This window comes from Urocitellus parryii, chromosome 1 (assembly GCF_045843805.1).
Source record: "Urocitellus parryii isolate mUroPar1 chromosome 1, mUroPar1.hap1, whole genome shotgun sequence".
Taxonomy (NCBI): Eukaryota; Metazoa; Chordata; class Mammalia; order Rodentia; family Sciuridae; genus Urocitellus; species Urocitellus parryii.
The window spans coordinates 23,587,340-23,608,805 of NC_135531.1; the positions used below are offsets into that span (position 1 = coordinate 23,587,340).

Sequence of the window (21,466 nt, forward strand, 5' to 3'; positions counted from 1 at the left end):
CTTTCATATGGTAGTGTGGTATTTCAGGTAGAATGATACACATGACTTGTGTACATATTCTGAGGGGAGAAAGAGTGGTATAGATATGGAGAATGCACTGAGAATCCGGACTCCTCACTTAGAACATTGATTTTAGTCATCTATCAAAACATAATTTTGTTTAGTACAGTAGACAAACAGAAGGCACAGTAGACTGAGTTCTTCTTCATCTTCTAGAAGATTCTAAAGACCACAGGTGAGTCAGAACAGCTAAGTGTCTTGGCTATTATCTGATATCACCTGTAAATCTTCAACATGTCAGATATTTGGAATACCTGACTTTAATAGGGCACTTAAGATTTTTAGCACTTTGTTTTTGAGAAATTTGACTATATTATAAAAACTTGTCCCTACAAAATCAGAGCTCAATAAGTCTGACAAAATAGTATTCTGTTGGTCTGGCATTACTCCAACAACTAAATTATAGATTCATACTTTAACAAGGTTTACTGGGTTGACCCTAGAGCTCCATTAGCATGACTGAGAACCTAGACAACTTGGCTCCTGCCTTTCTTAGTGTTTACCTGTCAAAATCATAACTATACCCATTGGTCCATTCTTTCTAGATTGTCTGTGGCATAATTCATCATACCCAGACCTCTATACTTCTTAAGAGATTATTTCTGTTTTCCTATGCAACTGCTGCACAAAACAATACAGGTAAGCATCTTCTGGGTTTAATTAGAGGATAGACAGTGTCCTTCATACTTTTAAAAAAAATCTGTAAGCATGAGAGGGTTTTTTGTTTTTTGTTTTTCTTTTCTCTAACAGTTGGTCATCTATTGCTTGGGTGATTCATTCAAAAGGTTTATATTTTTTCCCTGTGATTTTTTTTTTCTTTTTTCTTTTCTTTTTTTTTTTTTTTTTTTTTTTGTGCTAGAGATGAAACCCAGGGGCATTTAACCACTGAGCCATATCCCAGCCCTTTTTATTTTTTATTTTGATACAGGGTCTTGCTAAGTTACTTATGGGGCATTGCTAGTCACTGAGGTTGGCCTTTAACTTGCAGCCCCCTGCCTCAGTTTTTCAAGTTGCTGGGATTATAGGCATGCGTTAACTCATCTGCCTTTTCCAGTGATCTTTGTTTAACTTACCTTTTAGATTTGTTTACTTGCTTTTTGAATTGGGTTGCTGTTTAGTTGCTTTATTTAAAAAAAAACATTTTTTTTAGTTGTAGATGGAAACAGTACCTTTATTTTATTTTTATGTGGTACTGAGGATCAAACCCAGTGCCTCACACGTGCTAGGTGAGTGCTCTTTCCTCTGAGCCACAACCCCATCCCCTATTTGGTTGCTTTTTATGAAAAGTAAAATCAATATATTATACTAGGAGTGTGAAACTATATTAAAAAAACTGGAACAAGTTTAAAATAACCCTATTTTTCCCTGGATTCTTTTTTATTTGAAAATAACCCTGTTTATCCCTGGGTTCTTTTAAATATACTTGATTTCACTTCATAAGATTCTAGAGAATGTCCTGCATTCCTGAAAGTTTTTAAATAACCAGAGCTTGTTTTATAGCAAATATTTTGAGGGAAATAAGACATCTGTACATAAGGAAACCCCTTCAGAAAGCTGTTTTTTTAAGAGAAAACTTAAAATACCAAATGTTTTCCATTTAGTTTGCATTTATTTTTTATTTTTATTTTTTTAAAGAGAGAGAGAATTTTTTAATATTTATTTTTTAGTTTTCAGTGGACTCAACATCTTTATTTTATTTTTATGTGGTGCTGAAGATCGAACCCAGCGCCCCACGCATGCCAAGCGAGCACGTTATTGCTTGAGCCACATCCCCAGATCTTAGTTTGCATTTAGTAACAAACTTTGGCCATCTGAATTAACCATTAGCCATGCCTAGCATATGTCTTTGTAGATGTCTATCTTCTTCATTCTCCAGTTATTTTCCCTTAGTCTATTCACTTGCTGTGCCCATTACTCTTACCATGAAGTTGATGTTTACTGATCCTGAATCCCATATCAAGGAAGTGGCAGGTTTGTTTAAAAGCATATGTATAGGGCTGGGCATGTGTCTCAGGGTAGACCACTTGCCCAGCATGTGTGGGGCCCCAGTGTCAAACAAAACAAAAACAAACAAAATCCACCAACATATAAAGTTTTCTGGACTGCAGAGTTACTATCCACTCATTTAGTAAACATTTATTGAATGCTTGCTGTGGGGCACATCCCATACAGACTTGGAAGAGAGCAGGACTTAATCCCTGCCTCAAGGAGTGCACAAATAGGAGTAGAAGCTGAGATATGTGTCCTCTGATGGACATACCCACCCTCTCTGAGGGGGGCAAAAAATCAGAGAAGGCTATGCCTGAATAAGTAGTGGAGGATGGTATAAGCATCTGGTAGGTTTAGAGGAGTGCAGAGGCATAGCTGTCTCAGAGAGCATGTTACATTTTGGGAACTGTGATAATTTAGATGAATTTAGATGATTTAGGTATAGGTATTGATGTCTGTCCCATCTGAGTTCAAATCCTTGCCCAGCTACTTTCTGGCTTTGTGATCTTGGAAATGACAGTGATCCCTCAGGATCTCCATTTTCTCATTTTAAAAACAGCAATGTTAATGCTTCCCTTGAAGTTTTGTGAAGATCACAAAGTGTGAATAGTGTGGCACATAGGGTGCAGGCATTAAGAGTTAATAGAGCGGCTGTGGTTGCAGCTCAGGGGCAGAGTGCTCGCCTAGCACATGCGAGGCCCTGGGTTCGATCCTCAGCACCACATAAAAATGAATAAATAAAATAGAGGTATCGTGTCCAACTACAACTAGAAAATAAATATTTAAAAAATGACTTTTTTGTTTATTATTATAATTCATATAAGCATTTATTGGGCTCAGATTTTTAAATTCAGCCTTTTATATTCTGATTCTAGGTCTGGACTTAGCATAGGATGATTTCCAGGCCAGCCAACATGTTGATCAGCATGCCAGAACCCTTATCTTGATTGATCATGGCTGTTTCATTACCTTCTGGTGGCTTTTGTGCCAGAGACTCAGGATCTGAGGCATCTTTATTTTATTTTAATTCCATCTTTCTCCTCTCTTCCTTCTAGCCTCCATTTTTTTTTTTAAGTAAAGGTTATAATTTGACAGATGCTACTTGGCTAATTAGCTTACTCTTAATTGAGTAGGGGTTTGTACAGGTGGGAGCTTTACCAACTGAATATATTTCATTATTCCCAGGCTTCATAATTCACAAATGTGTTTTGAATGAAAGGTCCTAAATGTCTCTGACAGGGCATTTTAGGGAAAGATTTTTCTGCATTGCTAAGAATGTTTTCTTACTCCTACTATTGTTATTACTTACTGGGATTTTTTTTTTTTTTTGCATTCATGCATTATGGATATTTCCTTTACAGCTGCCTGGGTTTGAATTCTAGTTCTACATTATCTAGCTCTGTATGACTTAGGCAAGTTATCTGCTCTTTCTGTAATATCAAGGAAAATCTGTAACATCAAGGAAATTAAATTACCTCTTACATTACCTATCCTGTAAGGTTGTGAAGATTAAGCTAATAAAAGTATAATATGCTCAGAACAGTTTCTGGGACAATAGTGCTGTACAGGTTGAATATCCCTTATCCAAAATGCTTAGGATCAGGAGTATTTTGGATTTTGTAATATTTTCACATACATAATGAAATAATCTTGGGGAGAGAACCCAAGTCTAAACATAAAATGCATAAATATACCTTATTTGAAGATAGTACAGTATCTTTAGTGCCCCTGGGTTTTGACTGCAACTTGTCACACATCAGGTGTGAAGATTTTCAGATAAGGGACATGCAGCCTATATAAGCATTCTTTGTTTGGTTTTTGTTTTCACAGTGCTGGGAATTAAACCCAGGACCTAGAGCATGATAAGTTAGCATTCTCCCTCTGAGCTGCATCCCCAGCCCTAAGAATTGAATATTGTCATCATCGTTTTTCTTATTATTTTTGCCATGATCTGGATTTCTTAAAAGGAGCAAGGAGGTTATTTTATCAAACACTTTGTTTTTCCCAGAAGGCTTGGTTGGTTTTTTAGATATGCAAAGACTATTTTGGTGCATGTCACCTTCAACAAGTTGTGATGGCCCAGGAGAAGACCAAGGACCCAACTGCCAGGCTGTAAGAGCAGTACTCCCGGGCATTTTGTTCTAGCAGTTAGTGTCAGGACTGCATTAAGAGCAAAAGTACCTGTCACCATCATGTGGCCCTTGGAAGCAGGCCCTGACCCTTTTACCATAGCTGTTTGGTCTGTGTGTGTCCATCAGTAAACAAAGTGTTGACAGTCCTCTGGACAATCCTCTTATAGGCATTGCATCTTTGAACTAAAAAAAGTTTACATTTAAGAATCTGACATGCTATTTAAATCAGTTTACTGTCTTATGAACATATTGGTAAGACTAAAAGTATTTCATTACTTTAGCTTTTGTGCAAGCCTGTCTTCTATTGTTTTACATGATCCTTTTGTTTTATATAAATTGTCTCATAGTCAAATGACTGAAAATGTAGCTATAAATGACTTTTGCAAGAAATAGAATGTGAATAATTCCTTTCCTACAATAAAACAACAACTTCAGTCATAATTTAACTTAGATTAAAAAAAATAGAGCAAGGTTAGTATTAAGCAGTCAGTTCTGCTTGGATAAAAATGGGCTTAGTGATAGAAATTGGGGTCTGAGGATGAACTTCCACATAATTAAAATACCAGTGCTTCAAAGAAAGATTTTATTGTCTTTTTGATTTTGTTTTGTTAGCTACTGATCCCAAGAACCAGACAGTAATGTTTGAAACACTTAAGGACTGGTGCTGGGAGTTGGAACGGACAAAAGGCAATGTGAAGTACAAAGCAGTGAGTGTCAATGAAGGCTATAGAATCTCTGAGAGGTAAGCTCTCCTTGCTGGCTACTTGCCATATAATTCAACCATTTGAAATGTTTTGTGTTTTTAAATTTATTGATAGGGTTGTGTAACCATCATCACAGTCCATTTTAGAACATTTTCATCATCATCCCCCCAAAATCTTCACATCCATTAGCAATCACTCTATATTTCCTCTGAACATCTCCCTCTCCCCAGCCCTAAGCAACCACTAATCTAATTATTGTCTCTATTATAGATTTCCCTGTTCTGAATATTTTATATAAATGGAATCATATAATATATAGTCTTTCAATAACTGGCCTTTTACATTTAGTATAATGTTTTCAAAATTCATCCATGTTGTAGCATATTATTAGAATTTCACTCTTTTTTATTGCCAAATAATGTTCCATGGTATGGATATACAACATTTTATTTATCCTTTTATTAGTTAATGGACATTTGGGTTACTTTTACTTTTCATCTCTTGTGAATTAGGCCTTCACAACATTTGTGTATGTATGAATATATGGTTTTATTTCTTTGTGATATATAATCTAGAAATTGAATTGCCAAAATATATGGTAACTATGGTTTAATTTGGGGGGGAATTGCCAGACTGTTTTCCATGATGATTGTACCATTTTACTTTCCACTACCAGTGTATAAGGATTCTTTTCTTCAAATCAACACTAGCTTTTATGTATTTATGTTTTTATGTATTTGTGTTTTTAATTTTAATTTGCAATATTGGGGATTGAATCCAGGGGATTGAATCCTCTTAACACTAAGCTACATCCCCAACCCTTTTAAATAATTATTTTGAAACAGAATCTTGCTAAGTTGCCCAGTCTGGCTTCAAATTTGCAATACTCCTACCTCAGCTTCCCGAGTAGCTGGAATTACATGCATGTGTCACTGTGTTTGGAAACTTTTGTTTATATTTTTGTCATGGTGCTGGGATGGAACTCAGGTCATATACATTCTGGGCAATTGCTCTATTGCTGAACTGTACCCTGAGCCCCTCAACACTAGCTTTATTTTTTATTTTTATTTATTTATTTTTTTGCAGTGCTAGGGATCGAACCCAGGGCCTTATGCATGCTAGGTTCAACACTAGATTTTATTTTATTTTTAAGTATTTATTTTTTAGTTGGACATAATACCTTTATTTTATTTATTTATTTTTATGTAGTGCTGAGGATTGAACCCAGGGCCTTGCATGTGCTAGGCAAGCGTTCTACTGCTGAGCCACAACCTCAGCCCTCAACACTAGATTTTAAAAGAAACCTCTTAAAATACTCAAAAGTGAGTTTGTATCTTTTTGTGATTGTTGCCATTTTTGTGCTATAACCTAAGTGTAAAAAAGGAATTTCTTAATTTATAGTGTTTTATTTCCTTTTATTGAATGCTTTGTTTATTCATTCAACAAAAAGTTTGAATGCCTATTATATGCCAAGAATTGTCCTAATTACTAGAAAGATAGTAGTCAACAAGCACCTGAAAACCTGTGTCCTCCTGGAGCATTCCCTTCTAGTGGGAGGAAGACAATAATAAAGAAGTAAAATATCATATATTATAATTGCTAGGGAGCTGGAGGTACAGCTTAGTGGTAGAGTGTGTTTCTAGAATGCACATGTTCGATCCTTGGCGCACACACACAAAAATTAAGCTGGTGTTTTGGCTCAGTGGTAGTGCACTCATCTGGTATGTGTGAGGCACTAGATTCAATCCTCAGCACCACATAAAAATAAAAAAATAAAATAAAGGTATTGTGTCAATCCACAATTTAAAAAATATTTTAGAAAAATTAAATTGGGCTGGGGCTGTAGCTCAGTTGAGAGTTATATATATATATATAAATAGATCAGGCAAAGGGCTGGGGAGTGCTGGAGGTTATGGTGGGGATGGTTGGTCAGGAAGGCCTCAGGATTAAATGACTTTTGAGCAAAGCCTTGAAGCAAATGAAAGATTGAGTTTGAGAGTGGCTGGCAGAGAAGTGTTGTAGGTGGAAGGAACAGTGAGGCAAGAGCTGTGTGAGCAGCAGTGAGGGGATGAGGGACAGCAGAGGAATAAGTGAAGGAAAAAGTAGAGGTGAGGAGAGGGAAAAGAGGGGATGGTTGGGCACTTTCAGAAGAATTTATCCTTCCTGACACTGAAAATAGTGAGGAGGAGTTTGAGCAGAGGCAGGGAGTGATCTGACCTACTTTTTAAAAAGATGACTCTGCATAATCTGTTTTTAGAAACCTGACTCTTATCATTTTGGAGCATACTCCCTAGCATCCTGCTAACAATTTCATAAAATATTGTTGTTTGTTAGTGTTTTTGTATTCAGGTTCTGATAGGCCTCTTTAGCAGGTCAGTTTAGATTTTGATCAGTCTCAAGCATTTATCAGGTGACACCCAACAATGCAGTTTGTGGTGACAGTGTGAGGCCTATGAAGGATCCTCCCAGAACTTCTCTGTTAGCCCCACACTGCTGCTTCCACTTCCCAGATGAAAAGATTGAAAGGGGAAAGCTAGCGCTCACTCAGAAAGAAGTTAGAAACCCCTGTTCCTAAGAGGTGTAATGGGAGGTTGGTGGTAATATAAGGCATCCTCATTCCCAGAACTGTTTTCTGTTTGTTTTTTAAAATGGGGTCTTGCTGTGTTACCTAGGCTAACCTCTAACTCCTGCCTCAGTCTCCCAAGACATGTGCCACATGCACAATGCCCTGAATTATTATTTTTTTAATTCAGATACATACTGATTTGGGGTGTTTACATAGGTGTCAGCATCTCAAAACTATACCTGGTTGGGGCTAGGAGTGTAGTTCAGTGGTAGATTGCTTGGCTAGCATGCAGGAAGCTCTGGATTCAGTCTCTGGTACTACATAAAAGAAATAAGAATAAATAAATGAAACCTGGTTAAGAGGTCAGAGGGGAAAACTTTATGATTAGTGATGAATGGGGAGAATTGAGCTTTAGCTGGATTTTAAGACTCTGAGCACTCAGTGCTGACACATACTACTTGAACTGCCCCAGCTGTCAACATAATACAGGAAATGCTGTGCTTTGTTTCTCTACGCCACTACAGTAGTTGCCTCCATGGCCTTTCCTATATTCTCTGGTCCTCCAATACTATCTATCTATCTATCTATTTATTTATTTATTTATTTTTATGTGGCCATAACCCCTTCCCCAGCATTCATTCTTCATACAGCAGGTAAAATGAACCTCTCCATATGCATCTGATCAGACTTATTCTAGCTTTAGTGGTTTCCGACTGGTTTTGGTATAGAACAGAACTCTTAACAAACACTCCAGGGCCCATAATGGTTTGACTTCCACCTAATTCTCCAATTCTTTCACACTCCGCCATCCATACTGACAGCCTTGCCACAGGCCTGGACTCACCATCTCCTTCCTGTCTGGAAGCACCTTTTACTTCTAACTGCACATAGGTAGATAACCCCACTTAATTGATCAAATCTCAGCTCAGTGCCACTCTTTTAAAGAGCCTTCCAAGACTAGGTCAGGGCTGCTTGCAAGAACTTTCATTACACTGTACCCCTTGTAGCACTTTCTGCAACTGCAAATTGGTTTCTATATGTATCATCATTTGGTTAATGTTTATTTCTACAGCCTATAAGTCTATGAAATCAAGGATATACTGTTTTTGCTTATCATTTTATCAGTGCAAAGTACAGTGTCTGGCTTCTGAGACATGCTCAATAAATAGGAAAAACTGAATATATTAATGTAAGTCTTATTAGGGGAATGGACTCCAGTCAGTTTGAATAAGAGTGAGACATTCAGGGGATAGGGATATGGTTCAGTGGTAGAGTGCTTGCTTCACATACATGAAACCCTGAGTTTGATCCTCAGCTCCATACACGCGCGCGCACACACACACACACACACACACACACAAAGAATGAGAAACTTGAGTGTCCATTTCACCTTCCCCAAGGTCAGAGCTGGCTTCTAATGCCACAGGTCTGTTCCTTCTCTTTTTTTCAGTCTTCTCCTAAAAAGAAAAAAAAAAAAAACCTTACTTTTTAAAAAAATATTTATTTTTAGGTGTAGATGGACACAACACAATGCCTTCATTTTTATGTGGTGGTGAGGATCGAACCCGGGTCCCGCCCATGCTAGGTGAGCACTCCACCACTGAGCCATAATCCCAGCCCGGGAAAAAAAATAAATCCACCTCTTTTTGGAGATATGAATTTTACAGCCCTATGGGCTATGTACAACAGAAGACTTATGAATTGATGCTAGAACAAGAAGATACATTACTGCTCTGGGGATTCCCCCACCTTAACCAGGCTGAGCCTGAGTGGATCCTTCAGTTTCCCATGACTGAAGTTGTCCTGTAGAAAGTCTATTTGTTTGTGTTCTAAACTCATCCAAATAACTAAAATGACTGTTTTCAGCCAGGTGCAGTGGCACATGCCCATAATCCCAGCTGCTCAGGAGGCTGAGGCAGGAGGATCTCAAGTTCAGAGCTAGCCTCAGCTAAAGTGAGGTGCTACACAACTCAATGAGACCCTGTCACTAAATAAAATAAAATAAAAATAGGGCTGGGGATGTGGTTCAGTGGCTGAGTGCCCCCGAGTTCATCCCCCAATACCAAAGACTGTTTTCATCTGGAAATGTAATTCAGTGGTAGAGCACTTGCCTTGCATGCACAAGGCCCTGGGTTTTATCTCCAGTATGGGGCAGGAAGGGAGGGAGGATTAATTGCTTGTATCCATTGGCAGTCTCACAGCAAACTCTGTGGAATCCACCTGAGTTCACTGGGACAGGTAAGGGCACCCTCCATATCCTTCACTGGGTGCAGTCATCTTCATCTCTCTTGAGAAATGGAGACTAATACCCTTGGTTCCAACTTTTTTTTTTTTTGTAAGAGTCTTTTTATAAGAGAAAATTAACTGGTGAACTAGCACTATAAAATATTTAACCTCATTATTTGAATGCAGTGATATCTGAAAAATGCAAATTTTTAGGAGGAGGCCCCCTTCCAGTTTTATAGCATGAGCCACTGAGTGGGGAGCTGAGAACTCCACAGGTTGACTGTCCTGAGAAGAGTGAGAAACAGCAGCCTGTTATAAGTTACCATCCAGTCAGTGCTTATCAGAGCTTACTGTACATCAAAACCACCCAGGGGACTGGATGTGGTGGTTTACACCTATAGTCCCAGGTACTCAGAAGGCTGAAGGCAGCAAGGACTACAAGTTTGAGGCCAGCTTAAATAGCTCACCTAGATCCTGTCTCAAAAAAGTGAGGGGTGGAGAGTGTTCTAGGGAAGTAGTTCAGTGGTAGCATGCTTGACCAGTGTGTGTTCAAGGCCCTGGGAGCTGGACACATTGACACATGCCTATAATCCCAGTGAGTTGGGTGGCTGAGGCAGAAGGATTGCAAGTTCCGCTAGCGTCAGCAATTTAGTAAGTCCCTAAGCAACAAAGTGAGACTCTCTCTCAAAATTAAAAATAAAAAGGTCTAGGGATGTGTCTTAGTAATAAAGTGCTCCTGGGTTCAATTCCCAGAACCATTGTACATATGTATGTAATGTGTGTGTATGTATATATACACACACATGGATATGTATACATACACATTCATATATATTACAGCAGTGTCTACTACTCAAATGTTTGTTATTAGAGCACTTGATGTCATCATCATTACAGGTTTTCATATTTAACTAAAAGCAACATAAGTATTTATATTGTTACTATAATATTATATTGTTACTATGAAAGGAAGATTATTCCATTTTTGAAATTCATGTGTGTTTAGATATCATATTTTCCAGTCCCGTCATTTTATGGAAAAGGTAATCGACCTAGAGAGGTGTATAATTACCCAACATTATGCAGAATTGGATTCAGAGCTAGGATTAGAACTAGTAATTTGGTCACAGTACTTTATACCAAACAGAATGGCAGTTCATCTGAGCTGATTCTTCTTAACAGGGAGATATGGTCATTTTTATAACACTCTGTTTAGCTTTCTTATATTCATTGAAATTGAGCTTTCATATTTTGTGAATCATGTGTAGTACTAAAGTCTGATGATATCCTTTTTTTCTAGGTTGCCAGCATACTTTGTTGTCCCTACCCCTCTTCTTGAAGAGGATATGCAACGCTTTCAGGGTCACAACATACCAGTAAGTGTATCTGAAATCCTGAAGAGACATGGGTTGCTCATTGGCCCATCCTAGCAAAATGATCCTACTTAAAGCTCTTGGCTTTGGTACTCAGGAGTTTGTCCTCAGTCCAAGAGTGATCCAAAAATACCATAAGAACTCCCTAGAAGAGTCTCTTAAACATGAGGCTCTGTGAGATAGAGTTCTGAAGTTTTCATAAATACACTTGAGTTTTAGAAAAGACATTGAAAAGCTTTAAGAGGATTACAGATTTGTCTGCTATTGAAAGCAACACGTAAGTCATTTAACACGTAAGTTATTTTGAACCTGAGCTGACCAATCAGGGTAGTAAAATTTCAGATTCTTTTTGGTTGGCACAGTTAATCTTGGTATGGGCATGGTGGTGTCTTCTCCTAGAGACAACATTTCTTAGTTTTTACTGAATAGAATGGGGTGGGAGCCATATTTAATGGGTCACTCATCAAAGAAGGTAAGACTCTGGCAGTCATCCCCATTTCTAATTGGTGGCTGGGAGTTGCCAAGCCTGCGGGGAATTTAGTAAGGACTAAGAATTTATAAATAAATGGTATGCTATGTACATGGCTGGTTCACCAAAAGGATCAATTCTGGGTGGAAAGCAAGGTGGCGAAGCAACATTACATGCTTAGAAGCCCATGGAGGCCAAGCAGGTACTGAGCAAGGCCCCTGCAGTGAACAGGGGCCCCTCTGCTTGGTAAAGGGTGCAGATTTACCATGTGGGAAAATGAGCTGAGTGTTGCCAGATGTCTTGATTTTTTAGGGGTAGCCAGAAGATACAATTTCCATGTGCATTTTTCTGATCTCAGAATATATACAACTGATCTAAAAGCTCAAAAAACATGTGTTTGGGCTAAAGTTGAAACACATTCCACCAATTTGCAACCTTTGGGCAATTTGGGCAGCAGTTCCCAAACTTTCTGGTCTCAGAATCTTTATACTCTTAGAAAGTATCAAAGTTTTCTCCAAGAGCTTTTGTTTATATGGGTTGTAACTGTTGGTACTTATCATATAAAAATTTAGACTAATTTTTCTTTTTAATTTAAGTAACAGCAAGGCATGGTAGCACATGCCTGTAATCCAAGCTACTTAGGAAGCTGAGGCATAAGGACCACAAGTTTGAGGCCAGCCTGGAAAACTTAGACCATTTCAGAATAAAATAAAAAGGGTTGGGGATGTAGCTCAGTGGTAGAGTGCCCCTGGGTTCAATTTCTAGTACCACAAAAATAAAATAAAAAGGGGCTGGGGATATATAGGTCAGTGGCAGAGTGCTTATCTGACATTTATGAGTCTCTGGGTTCAATCCCCAGTACCACAAAAAAAGAAAAAGTTAAGTAACATTACATGTTAGCATAAATAACATGTTTCTATGAAAAATAACTATTCAAAACAGTAAATTTGAATAACATTATTTTACATTCTTGAAAATAGAAGACAGCTAGATTCTAATATCTGATTTTTTTTTTCAGTCTGTTGTGGTAATTTGGGGGTTTGATTGAAGTACATGAAGAAAATTCAGATTCACAAAGCTATGTATTTGGAAAAGAAAGGAATATTTAATAGCCTTTTTAGAGAATACTTAACAGCCTAATTGAGAATATTATTCTCTGATGGTACACCAAAAAGTTGGCAAGTGAAAATTTCATAAAGGTTATTTGCAATAACTTATCTGAAAACATAATGAACTTTCCATTCTCTGTTAAATTAAAACCTTTGGTCTGTCTTACATTTTGAGTGGATCTTAAAACGTGCATGATTTTGTACTAGTGTATCCTGACCATTTGGAAAATATGGGTTCATAGGTTATAAAGAACTCCTATCTATTGACACATTTTATTATAAAATTTTTTAAAAATCTTATTCATTATTACTGTGGTCTCTTCAGAAGAGTCTTTAAATGTTGTGAATCTGCCCAGCAAAAGTAGCAGGTACTAGTTTTCCAAAATTCTAATTGTTATCATTTACAGTAGATTATCAGTTTTTTCCCATGAAGTAGTAAACTCACTTTATTTTTATTTATTTATTTATTTTTTGGTACTGGGATTGAACTCAAGGGCACCTGAACACTGAACCACATCGCCAGCCCTATTTTGTATTGTATTTAGAGTCAGGGTCTCACTGAGTTGCTTAGCAGTCTTGCTTTTACTGAGGCTGGCTTTTAAACTTGAAATCCTCCTTTCTCAGCCTCCCAAGCCGCTGGAATTACAGGTGTGCACACCACACCCGGCCACTTTATTCATTTTTTAAAAATGAATATCTGCCAGATACCAAAGTCAGAACACCCATGATTTGTTTAAAAGAGGGTATGAGTTCAGTTCTCAACTCAGTTATAAAAGAGCTTTTTCTTGGGATAAATATTTTAACTTCAATGCTTACTTCCCATTCTTGCACACAGAATATTTAAAATACATGTGGTGGTCAACAATAATAAAAATAATCATTAAGGACAATCTCAAAAGAATCAGATTTCTTTCCTGCTAATGGTATCGATGAAGAACACAGTGACAACCACTACAGTTGTGTGGCCCTTCCTTGATTGGTGCTAAGCCACCACTACATTTGTATCATTTCAGTAAGGTACATAATTTCATCAATTCCAAATACAAAACACATTGCTACCACTACATTTGCATCATTTGTGCAGATGTCAACACCATGGAAAAGACATTATATTGTTAGGATTATTATGAAAATGGTTGTGGCCTCTCAGACCACCTGAAAGGGTTTTGAGACCTCCCAGTTAGTTACTGAAAATCAGAGTCTTAGAGGAATGATCAACCTCTCTCAGAGCAACCTAGAAAAGAAAGTGTTCTATTGGAAGAAACAAAGATGAATTGTCGCCAGGTGCAGAGGCACATTCCTGTAATCCCAGGGGCTAGGGAGGCTGAGGCAGGAGAATTGCAAATTCAAAGCCAGCCTCAGCTATATAGCAAGATTCTAAGCAACTTAATGAGACCCTGTCTCAAAATAGAAAATAAAAAGAGCTGGGGATGTGGCTTAGTGGTTAAGTACTCTTGGATTCAATGTTCCAAAAAAAAAAAAAAAAAAGATCCACATATGTAGATTTATATACACCGTGTTCTAGCCAAGCCTAAGGGTTGAGAAGTAGAATATGTTCTTGTAAGACCTAAGTGAGGAACACCAACTTTTTAATCATTAGTTCTACTTTAATTGTATATTCTGAAAATCATTAGTTGAGTTTGTATGAATAGACAGCAGAAAAATTATATACAAGATGGAATGTACACATCTATCCAGGGGAACACAAAGCTTTCAGTCAGTCTTCCCCGCCTTCTCTCTCTCTCTCTCTGCCTCCCTCCCTTCTCTCTCTCTTTCCCTCCCCCACTACCCATTGCAATGCTGAGGATGAAATCCAAGAGTTTGTGCTTGCTATACCCCAGCTTGCCTGCCTACCAACTACTTGCCTGCCTTCCACTGGGTATTGAACCCAGGGATGCTCTACCACTGAGCTCCCTCCTCAGCCTCTTGAGTCTCTGGGATTACGTGTGTAGGTTATCATTCCTGGCTTGCTGGCGCGTGCGCGCGCGCGCTCTCTCTCTCTCTCTCTCTCTCTCTCTCTCTCTCTCTCTCTCTTTCAGACTTTCATTTGACTAGAATAGGAAGATCACCAGAAATGACCTCAGACAAATTATTTGGAATTGATGAAATTATGTACCTTAACCTAGAAAACCCAAACCTTTCAAATGTTTCTTTAAAATTATCAGTATTGCAATCTGGGGCCACTTGCTCTTTGTTTTGTTTAAGGCGTAATTTCTCAATTTAGACACTACTGATATTTTAGGCCAGATAATTATTTGTTTCAGGGTTATCATTATAGAATAGTTAACGTCATTGCTGACAACCAAAGTATGTCCAGATATTGCCAAATGTCCCTTGTGGGGCAAACACAGGTTGAAAATTCTGCCTTAAGATGATCTATATTCGTTTTTTTCTTAGTTAATTAGCATATGTCTCACCAGATAGAATGATCTATATTAGTTTTTTCTTGGTTAATTAGCATATGTCTCACCAGATAGAAAATATGACCATTAGTAGCATGAGGATTCATAAGCATCCTCTTTGTCTTTCCTTCTCATTTCTCTTAAGCCTACCGTCTATTTGTACTGTGTTCCCTTGTTCTTGGTTGTTATTGAGTAGATAACACAGTTAAGCTTATGTTAAAGCAAAGGAAGAGGTTTGCAAAAATATGAAACAATGCTACTTTGTTTTGTTTTGTTTTTTGGTGGACTGGTGTTGGAGATGGAACCTGGGGCCTCACCCATGCTAGGCAAGCACTTTACCATTGAACTACTCACCCCTATCGCTTTTTTTTTTTTTTGAGATAGGATTATACTAATTTACCCAGGCGGGGTAACTTGTAGTCCTCCTGCCTCTCAGCCTTTTGAGTAGCAAAATCATAGGCATAAACTACTACACTCAACAAATGCCACTTCTCTTACTCTGTGTGTGTGTGTGTGTGTGTGTGTGTAATGTTATTTATATCAACATGCAATTGGTTTATTATTGTTTTAAAATGAATTAATATTTTAAAGTCTTTCAGTTTTAATTTCTAGTGTGTTAAATATAAATAGCTATAATCCACACAAATACAAAGTCTTTGGGTTCTAAATAATTTTTAAGAGTATTAAAGGAATAAGACCAAAAAGTTTGAAAGTCACTGATCTATAATGTTATATAACATTTCCTCCAGGATTTGGTAAGTAAACACGTACATCAATAGTAGCAGTTAAGCTGGGTGAGGTGGCACATATATGAGGCAGGAGGATTACAAGTTCCAGGCTAGCCTCCACAATTTAGTGAGACCCTGTTTCAAAATAAAAAAATAAAAATGACTGTGGATGTAGCTCAGTGGTAAAGTGCCCCTGACCTCAGTCCCCAGGACTATCACATCAACAAAAATAATAGCAGCAGTTATATGCAATAGGAGCATCAGAGAATAGCAAGAGTAAAGAGATGATTTGGGCCTAAACTGTGAAGGGCCTACAGTACCATTCATAGGGTTTGTTTTTTTAATTGTGTTAAGATACACATGGGGTTGTGGCTCAGCGGTAGAGTGCTTGCCTCGCACATGCAGGGCCCTGGGTTCGATCCTCAGCACCACATAAAAATAAATATTAAAAAAAGATACATATTACCTAGTATATTCACAATGTTGTGTGATCGCGACATTGATCTAGTTCCAGAACAATTTCATATCTCCATGCTTTTTTGTTTTGGCTTTTCATCTAGTCTGTTCCTTCCTACCTTCACATATATCTCTAAAGCCATGACCTGCATAATTTGTCAGTTCATTCAAATTCTTGCTACCATTTTAGAGACTTTGGCCTCCTTGACCCTCCTCTAGTCTCCAGTCCTGAGGGTTTTTTATCTTTTTTAAATTTTTGCTCTGAGGTAAAGAATGTTTCTATAGAGTATTCAAACCAAATAGCAGACTGTGCTTAATGGGATTCATGAAAACTGTAGGCATCCTTGCCCCTGCTGGTCCTTGTCCTGCTCAGGCCCTGATGTGGTTCCTGTATCATACTTTCCTGAGTAAACACGTTTTCATTTCGTTTGTAAAATCATTGTTAATTCTTATACTCTCAGCCTTAGCCTTTCCCCTACTATAGTGGGACCCGAGACTCCCACAGCTTCCTTATTCTGACCTCCTATTGTTTCTCTGTGCTCCTGCTTCCTTCACACCAAATCTGAACCTCTGCCAGCAATATTGGTTGCCTTGTCTGGAGCCTGGTTCCATCATCAGCCTTCCCTTTTCCATTGTATTTCTAAAGCATGTTCTTCTCTCTCTCTCAAGACATCTTTAAGTCTCTTCTAAGAAAGCCCTTTCTTAACAGTGAAGCTACTACTTTGTTCTTTCCTATACTGCCAGTATATGTAAACAGTCTATACTTGTTTTTTTCTACTCCTTTTTTTCTTTTTCTTTCTTTCTTTCTTTTTTTTTTTTGGGGGGGGGGGTTGGGGTGTTAGTGATCAAATTCAGGGCTGCACACATGCTAAACACACTCTACTGTTGAGACACACACACACACTACTACTGAGAGAGACACACACCCTACTACTGAGAGAGATACACACACTACCACTGAGACACACACACACTACTGAAACACACACATACACACACTCTACTACTGAGAGAGAGACACACACACACAACACACACACATACACACACGCACGCCCACCAGCTGCTATTTCTTCTTGCAAGGCGACTTCTCCCCCTACTTGGACACTACCCTCTCAGAAGACATTGAGCTTTGGACAGCCCCACCTCTCTATAACATTGTTGCAGTTTTTGACTAATTATGTCCTGCCTTTTTAAAATTCCAGTCCTCACTTTGGAAATACTGTACTATCTTGGTCCCCTTACTGCACTATTTTCTAACCTGGGATTATAGGTGTTACTCTAAAGCTCTTTGACTCTACAGAGAGACACCTTAAAATGCACCCCAAAAGAAAACAAGTAATTCTTCCTTTAGAAAATAAATTGAAAATAAATTGATTCTTGCCTGTTGTTAAGTAATTAGTACTAAGAACTCTGTGGCTCTTTCCCAAGAGAAGCTGTACATATTATAATGATAGGAGAAGACTTTTTGCTAAATTCCTGAGAAGTCTCTCTCTGACCAGGAATTTCACTCCTTTCTACTTAATCTTTCAAATAAAGAATAGGTACCTCTTTGTAGCTCAGATAAGATAAGATAATTCTGATTGGAGGTTACCACTACACATGTCCCAACTAGAAAATGAAATGTGGTTGGATGACACCAAGGGCCTACTGGTTTTGCCCCAGGAAGGGAGGTAAACTTTAATTTCTTAGGTCCCATCATCCAGTCATGACTAAGAGTACACTCCTTTATGTCTGAGTGAGTTGTACCAATTAGGGGTCATAACTCCTTGAGCATTAAGAATATCCCCACCTTTCTCAGAGGCCCTAGATCTGTGTGGTGGTTTCTGCACATTGCTTAGCATGAGATTGGAAAAGGGAGTAAGAGAACAGCAAATGTCCCTTGAATTTGTCATAGTGTTCTAATACTTCCACTGCATGTGAGTCTTAAAGTATGGTTTAGCTCTCGGGAGTTATTGCTCTTTTTGGCAGTTCCTAAAGCTGTTCTGTGTTTCTGTGTCCTTGCTCTCCTGGTGGACTTGTCATCTTTTGTACTTTAGCTGGCCATCAGTTATCATGTCCAGCACTCCAGTCCTGCCTTCCTGTCTTATACTCATAGCCTTCATGTCAGTAGCCTCCTGAGTATCTCCATGTGGACGTCCTAATGGCACTAGACATGCAACACACAGTGCCAATCCCATCATCTTCCCCAGAAACCCCAAACCAGTTCCTCTTTCTGACTTTCCAAGTATAGTACAAAGTGTTTTCTGGATTGTAGTGCTGGTCTTTACCTCTTGGCCCAGGCTGTTGCTAGCATAACCAGTGAATGGTTTATGCGTGTGGGTAGAAGCCAAAATGGTGCCTACTCAGGCAGCCAATTACAAAAGTATTTCTTTCATTGGGTTAACCATTGATCCAGGGCTGATGACTTCGTCAGCAGAGCAAGGACCAGATGTTAGCCACTCTTAAGCCCTTAGTCAGGCCTGTATGCAGGGCAGAGACTACAGCTGAACCTACTTATTCAACCTGCTCTTTCCTATCTCCCTTCTAGGCTCTACTGGCAAATTACTTTGCTCCAAGATTAGTTCTAATCTCCTTTTATGCCTGCAAAATAAGTAATTTAAATCTCTCATGGTATCCAGAAAAAAGGTGGAACCCCTTAGCCTATTATTTGTGGTCATTCATAGAATATCTTTATTCCTTGCCTCCCCTCTATTGTTCTTTGCCATCCCCTTGTCTGCCATGTTCTACCTTCTATCATATTTTGAGTGTATGGGCTCCAAAAGTAGAGCAATCCCTTAATCACCTTTCTGTCCTCTCACAACCTGGTGCAGTGCCTTCCGTGTGCGAGTCTTTTATTCACTGTCTTGATTAGCCAACTCTCCGTTTTTCTCCTGTGAACTTTCTCTGATGTTGGAAGACCCCTCAATTTGCCATCAAGGTAAAGCATCACCTTTAGTTATACTGCAGCTACTTTTTCCATGTCGTGGGGCAATCCTTTGTCTCCCTAAGCCTCAGTTCCTTGCTGTGCATGGGGATAATAATCATACCCATCACAAGGACTTACCATGAGAATTCAATGAATTAATTCATGTAAAATGGCTGACATGTAAGCTGCACTCTAGTGATGGCTTCTATCCTAATAATAATGTTGTCGTCATCATTATCTAGGTCACCAGCACTTTAGTGTCAAGTCAAAAGATGTATGTTAGACCACAAGCAAGTCTGAATGTAACTACCTATTCCTGTTTTTTAGTTTCATTTTAAGATTAAATCAGTTCTCTTCATTTAATAAATTCTCCCTGACTTAATAAAATTGAATATATCCAGCTATTTCATAAAGATAAATTTCCCTGGCTGAACTTGAATGCTAAGCTTACCTCTTCCCTGTTGGGTTGTGAATGTTCCATCTGGCAAATGTCTTCTGTCCCCTGCAGATATGGTGTTGGTCCTGCCACAATGGAAGTGCCCTTTTGAAAATGTCAGCACTGCCCAAAGAACAGGATGATGGTGTTTTGCAAATCCAGAAGAGTGCCTTGGATGGGTCAGTACTTATTCTTCATCTGTTTTTGTTTTCTAAGAAGCAGGGACTAGTTCTTAGTAGTGTCCATTTCTGTGTATCTACAGGTAGCTTAGTGTTAGAAAAATACAACCTATAGGGGTCATTCTTAATTACTTTTAAAGGAGTCAATATAACATAATCACTAATTAGTCAGTATAACATAATCAGTAATCAAAATTTCATGGGGGCTAGGGATGCCACTCAATGGTAGAGCATTTGCCTAGCATGCACAGGGCCCTGGGTTCAATGCCCAGCACTGCAATAAAAATGACAAAAAATAAAGAATGTCAACTATGCTATTTTTAGAGATGTACACTGAAGTATTTAGGGAGGAAGTGGCATAGTATCTATAATGTTTGGGTTTCGTTTTTGTGTCTGGTTTTTGTTGTTGTTGTTGTTGTTGTTTTTGTTGTTGTTTGTAAACCCAGGCCTTATACATGCTAGGTAAGTGCTCTACCACTGAACCACCACCCTCACTCATTGTCTATAATGTTAATACCTGTCAAATCTAGGTCATGATATATGTCACTATGGTTCTTTTTCTACTTTTCTACATGATTGGAATTTTTCAAAATAAATTAGAAAATCTGAAGTGGAGGGGCTGAGGTGTGGCTCAGTGGCAGAGTGCTCGCCTAGTGCATGTAAGGCCCTGGGTTCCATCCTTAGCACCACCATAATAAATAAATAAATAAACAAACAAACAAACAAATAAATAAATAATCAATCAAGCAAATGAATAAATAAATAAATAAAGGTATTTAAAAGAAAAGAAAAGAAAATCCAAAGTGGAGGGCTAGGGCTAGGGCTCTGCGGTAGCGCACTTGCCTGGCATGTGTGAGGCAATGGGTTCGATTCTCAGCACCGCGTATAAGTAAATAAATAAAGTTCTACCAACAACTAAAAAAATATTTAAAAAAAAATCCAAAGTGGATAAATTAAAAAAAAAAAAAAAGTGGACTTTGGAGTTAAATTGCCTTGGTCCAAATCATGGCCCCATCTATTTAGAAACTTGATAACCTTGGGCTGGGCAGTTCTACTTTGGGTTCTCCATTCCCACTGTTAACTGGGGAGAGCAGTCCTGCAGCAGTTGCCTCAGAGGTAAGGGTAGGGAGGGGGATACCTGCAGACCTTTTGGAACATATCGGGACACATAGTAATTGCTTAGGAAATATAATCTCTTTTAATTCATGTAGGTCTTCTAATTTCATGTTACTTTTTCATACCTAGAATTTACAAGATCATCCATAGGCCACCCTATGAAATTGTTAAAACTGAAGATCTATCAAGCAACTTCATATCCTTGCAGGAAATCCAGACGGCATACTCTAAATTTAAACAGCTATTTCTGATAGGTGAGAAGAGTGTTGAGCAAAACTTTCTGTCAAATGGGGAAAGACATGCCACATGGATCAGCTGCAAGTTGGTACCTTTCCCCTGGGTTCCTTTTGGTGATACACAGATGCTCCTAACCTCGAAGGTCTCTATCATGTAGTGGAAGAGTCAATAGCCAAGGGGCCAGCTGCCACTGCCATGCTGCATGCAGAACATCTCTCTTCAGGCTTTTCTTCCATGGCCTCCCTGTTGTGGCAGTGATCACACAGGCATTCTTCTCCTCTCTTCTTTCCCAGCATACCAGGTTGCTCAGTGGTGAGCATTTTGGCTTCTCTACTTAAATTTCTGGACTATACATTACCTATTAATCACTGATATG

At 38.5% G+C, this 21,466-nt stretch overlaps 1 protein-coding gene across 4 annotated transcripts in view; it reads left to right on the forward strand.

Moving 5' to 3' along the window:
• Mtmr12 (myotubularin related protein 12) overlaps nucleotides 1–21,466 on the forward strand; it is a 73,341-nt gene that overhangs the window by 36,766 nt on the left and 15,109 nt on the right. For all 4 annotated transcript variants that reach the window (XM_077795557.1, XM_077795556.1, XM_077795558.1 and 1 more), the window contains 5 exons: nucleotides 606–699; nucleotides 4,794–4,923; nucleotides 10,978–11,053; nucleotides 19,631–19,737; nucleotides 20,983–21,107. In XM_077795557.1, coding sequence (XP_077651683.1) covers nucleotides 606–699; nucleotides 4,794–4,923; nucleotides 10,978–11,053; nucleotides 19,631–19,737; nucleotides 20,983–21,107 — 532 coding nt within the window. The remainder of the gene's footprint in view (nucleotides 1–605; nucleotides 700–4,793; nucleotides 4,924–10,977; nucleotides 11,054–19,630; nucleotides 19,738–20,982; nucleotides 21,108–21,466) is intronic.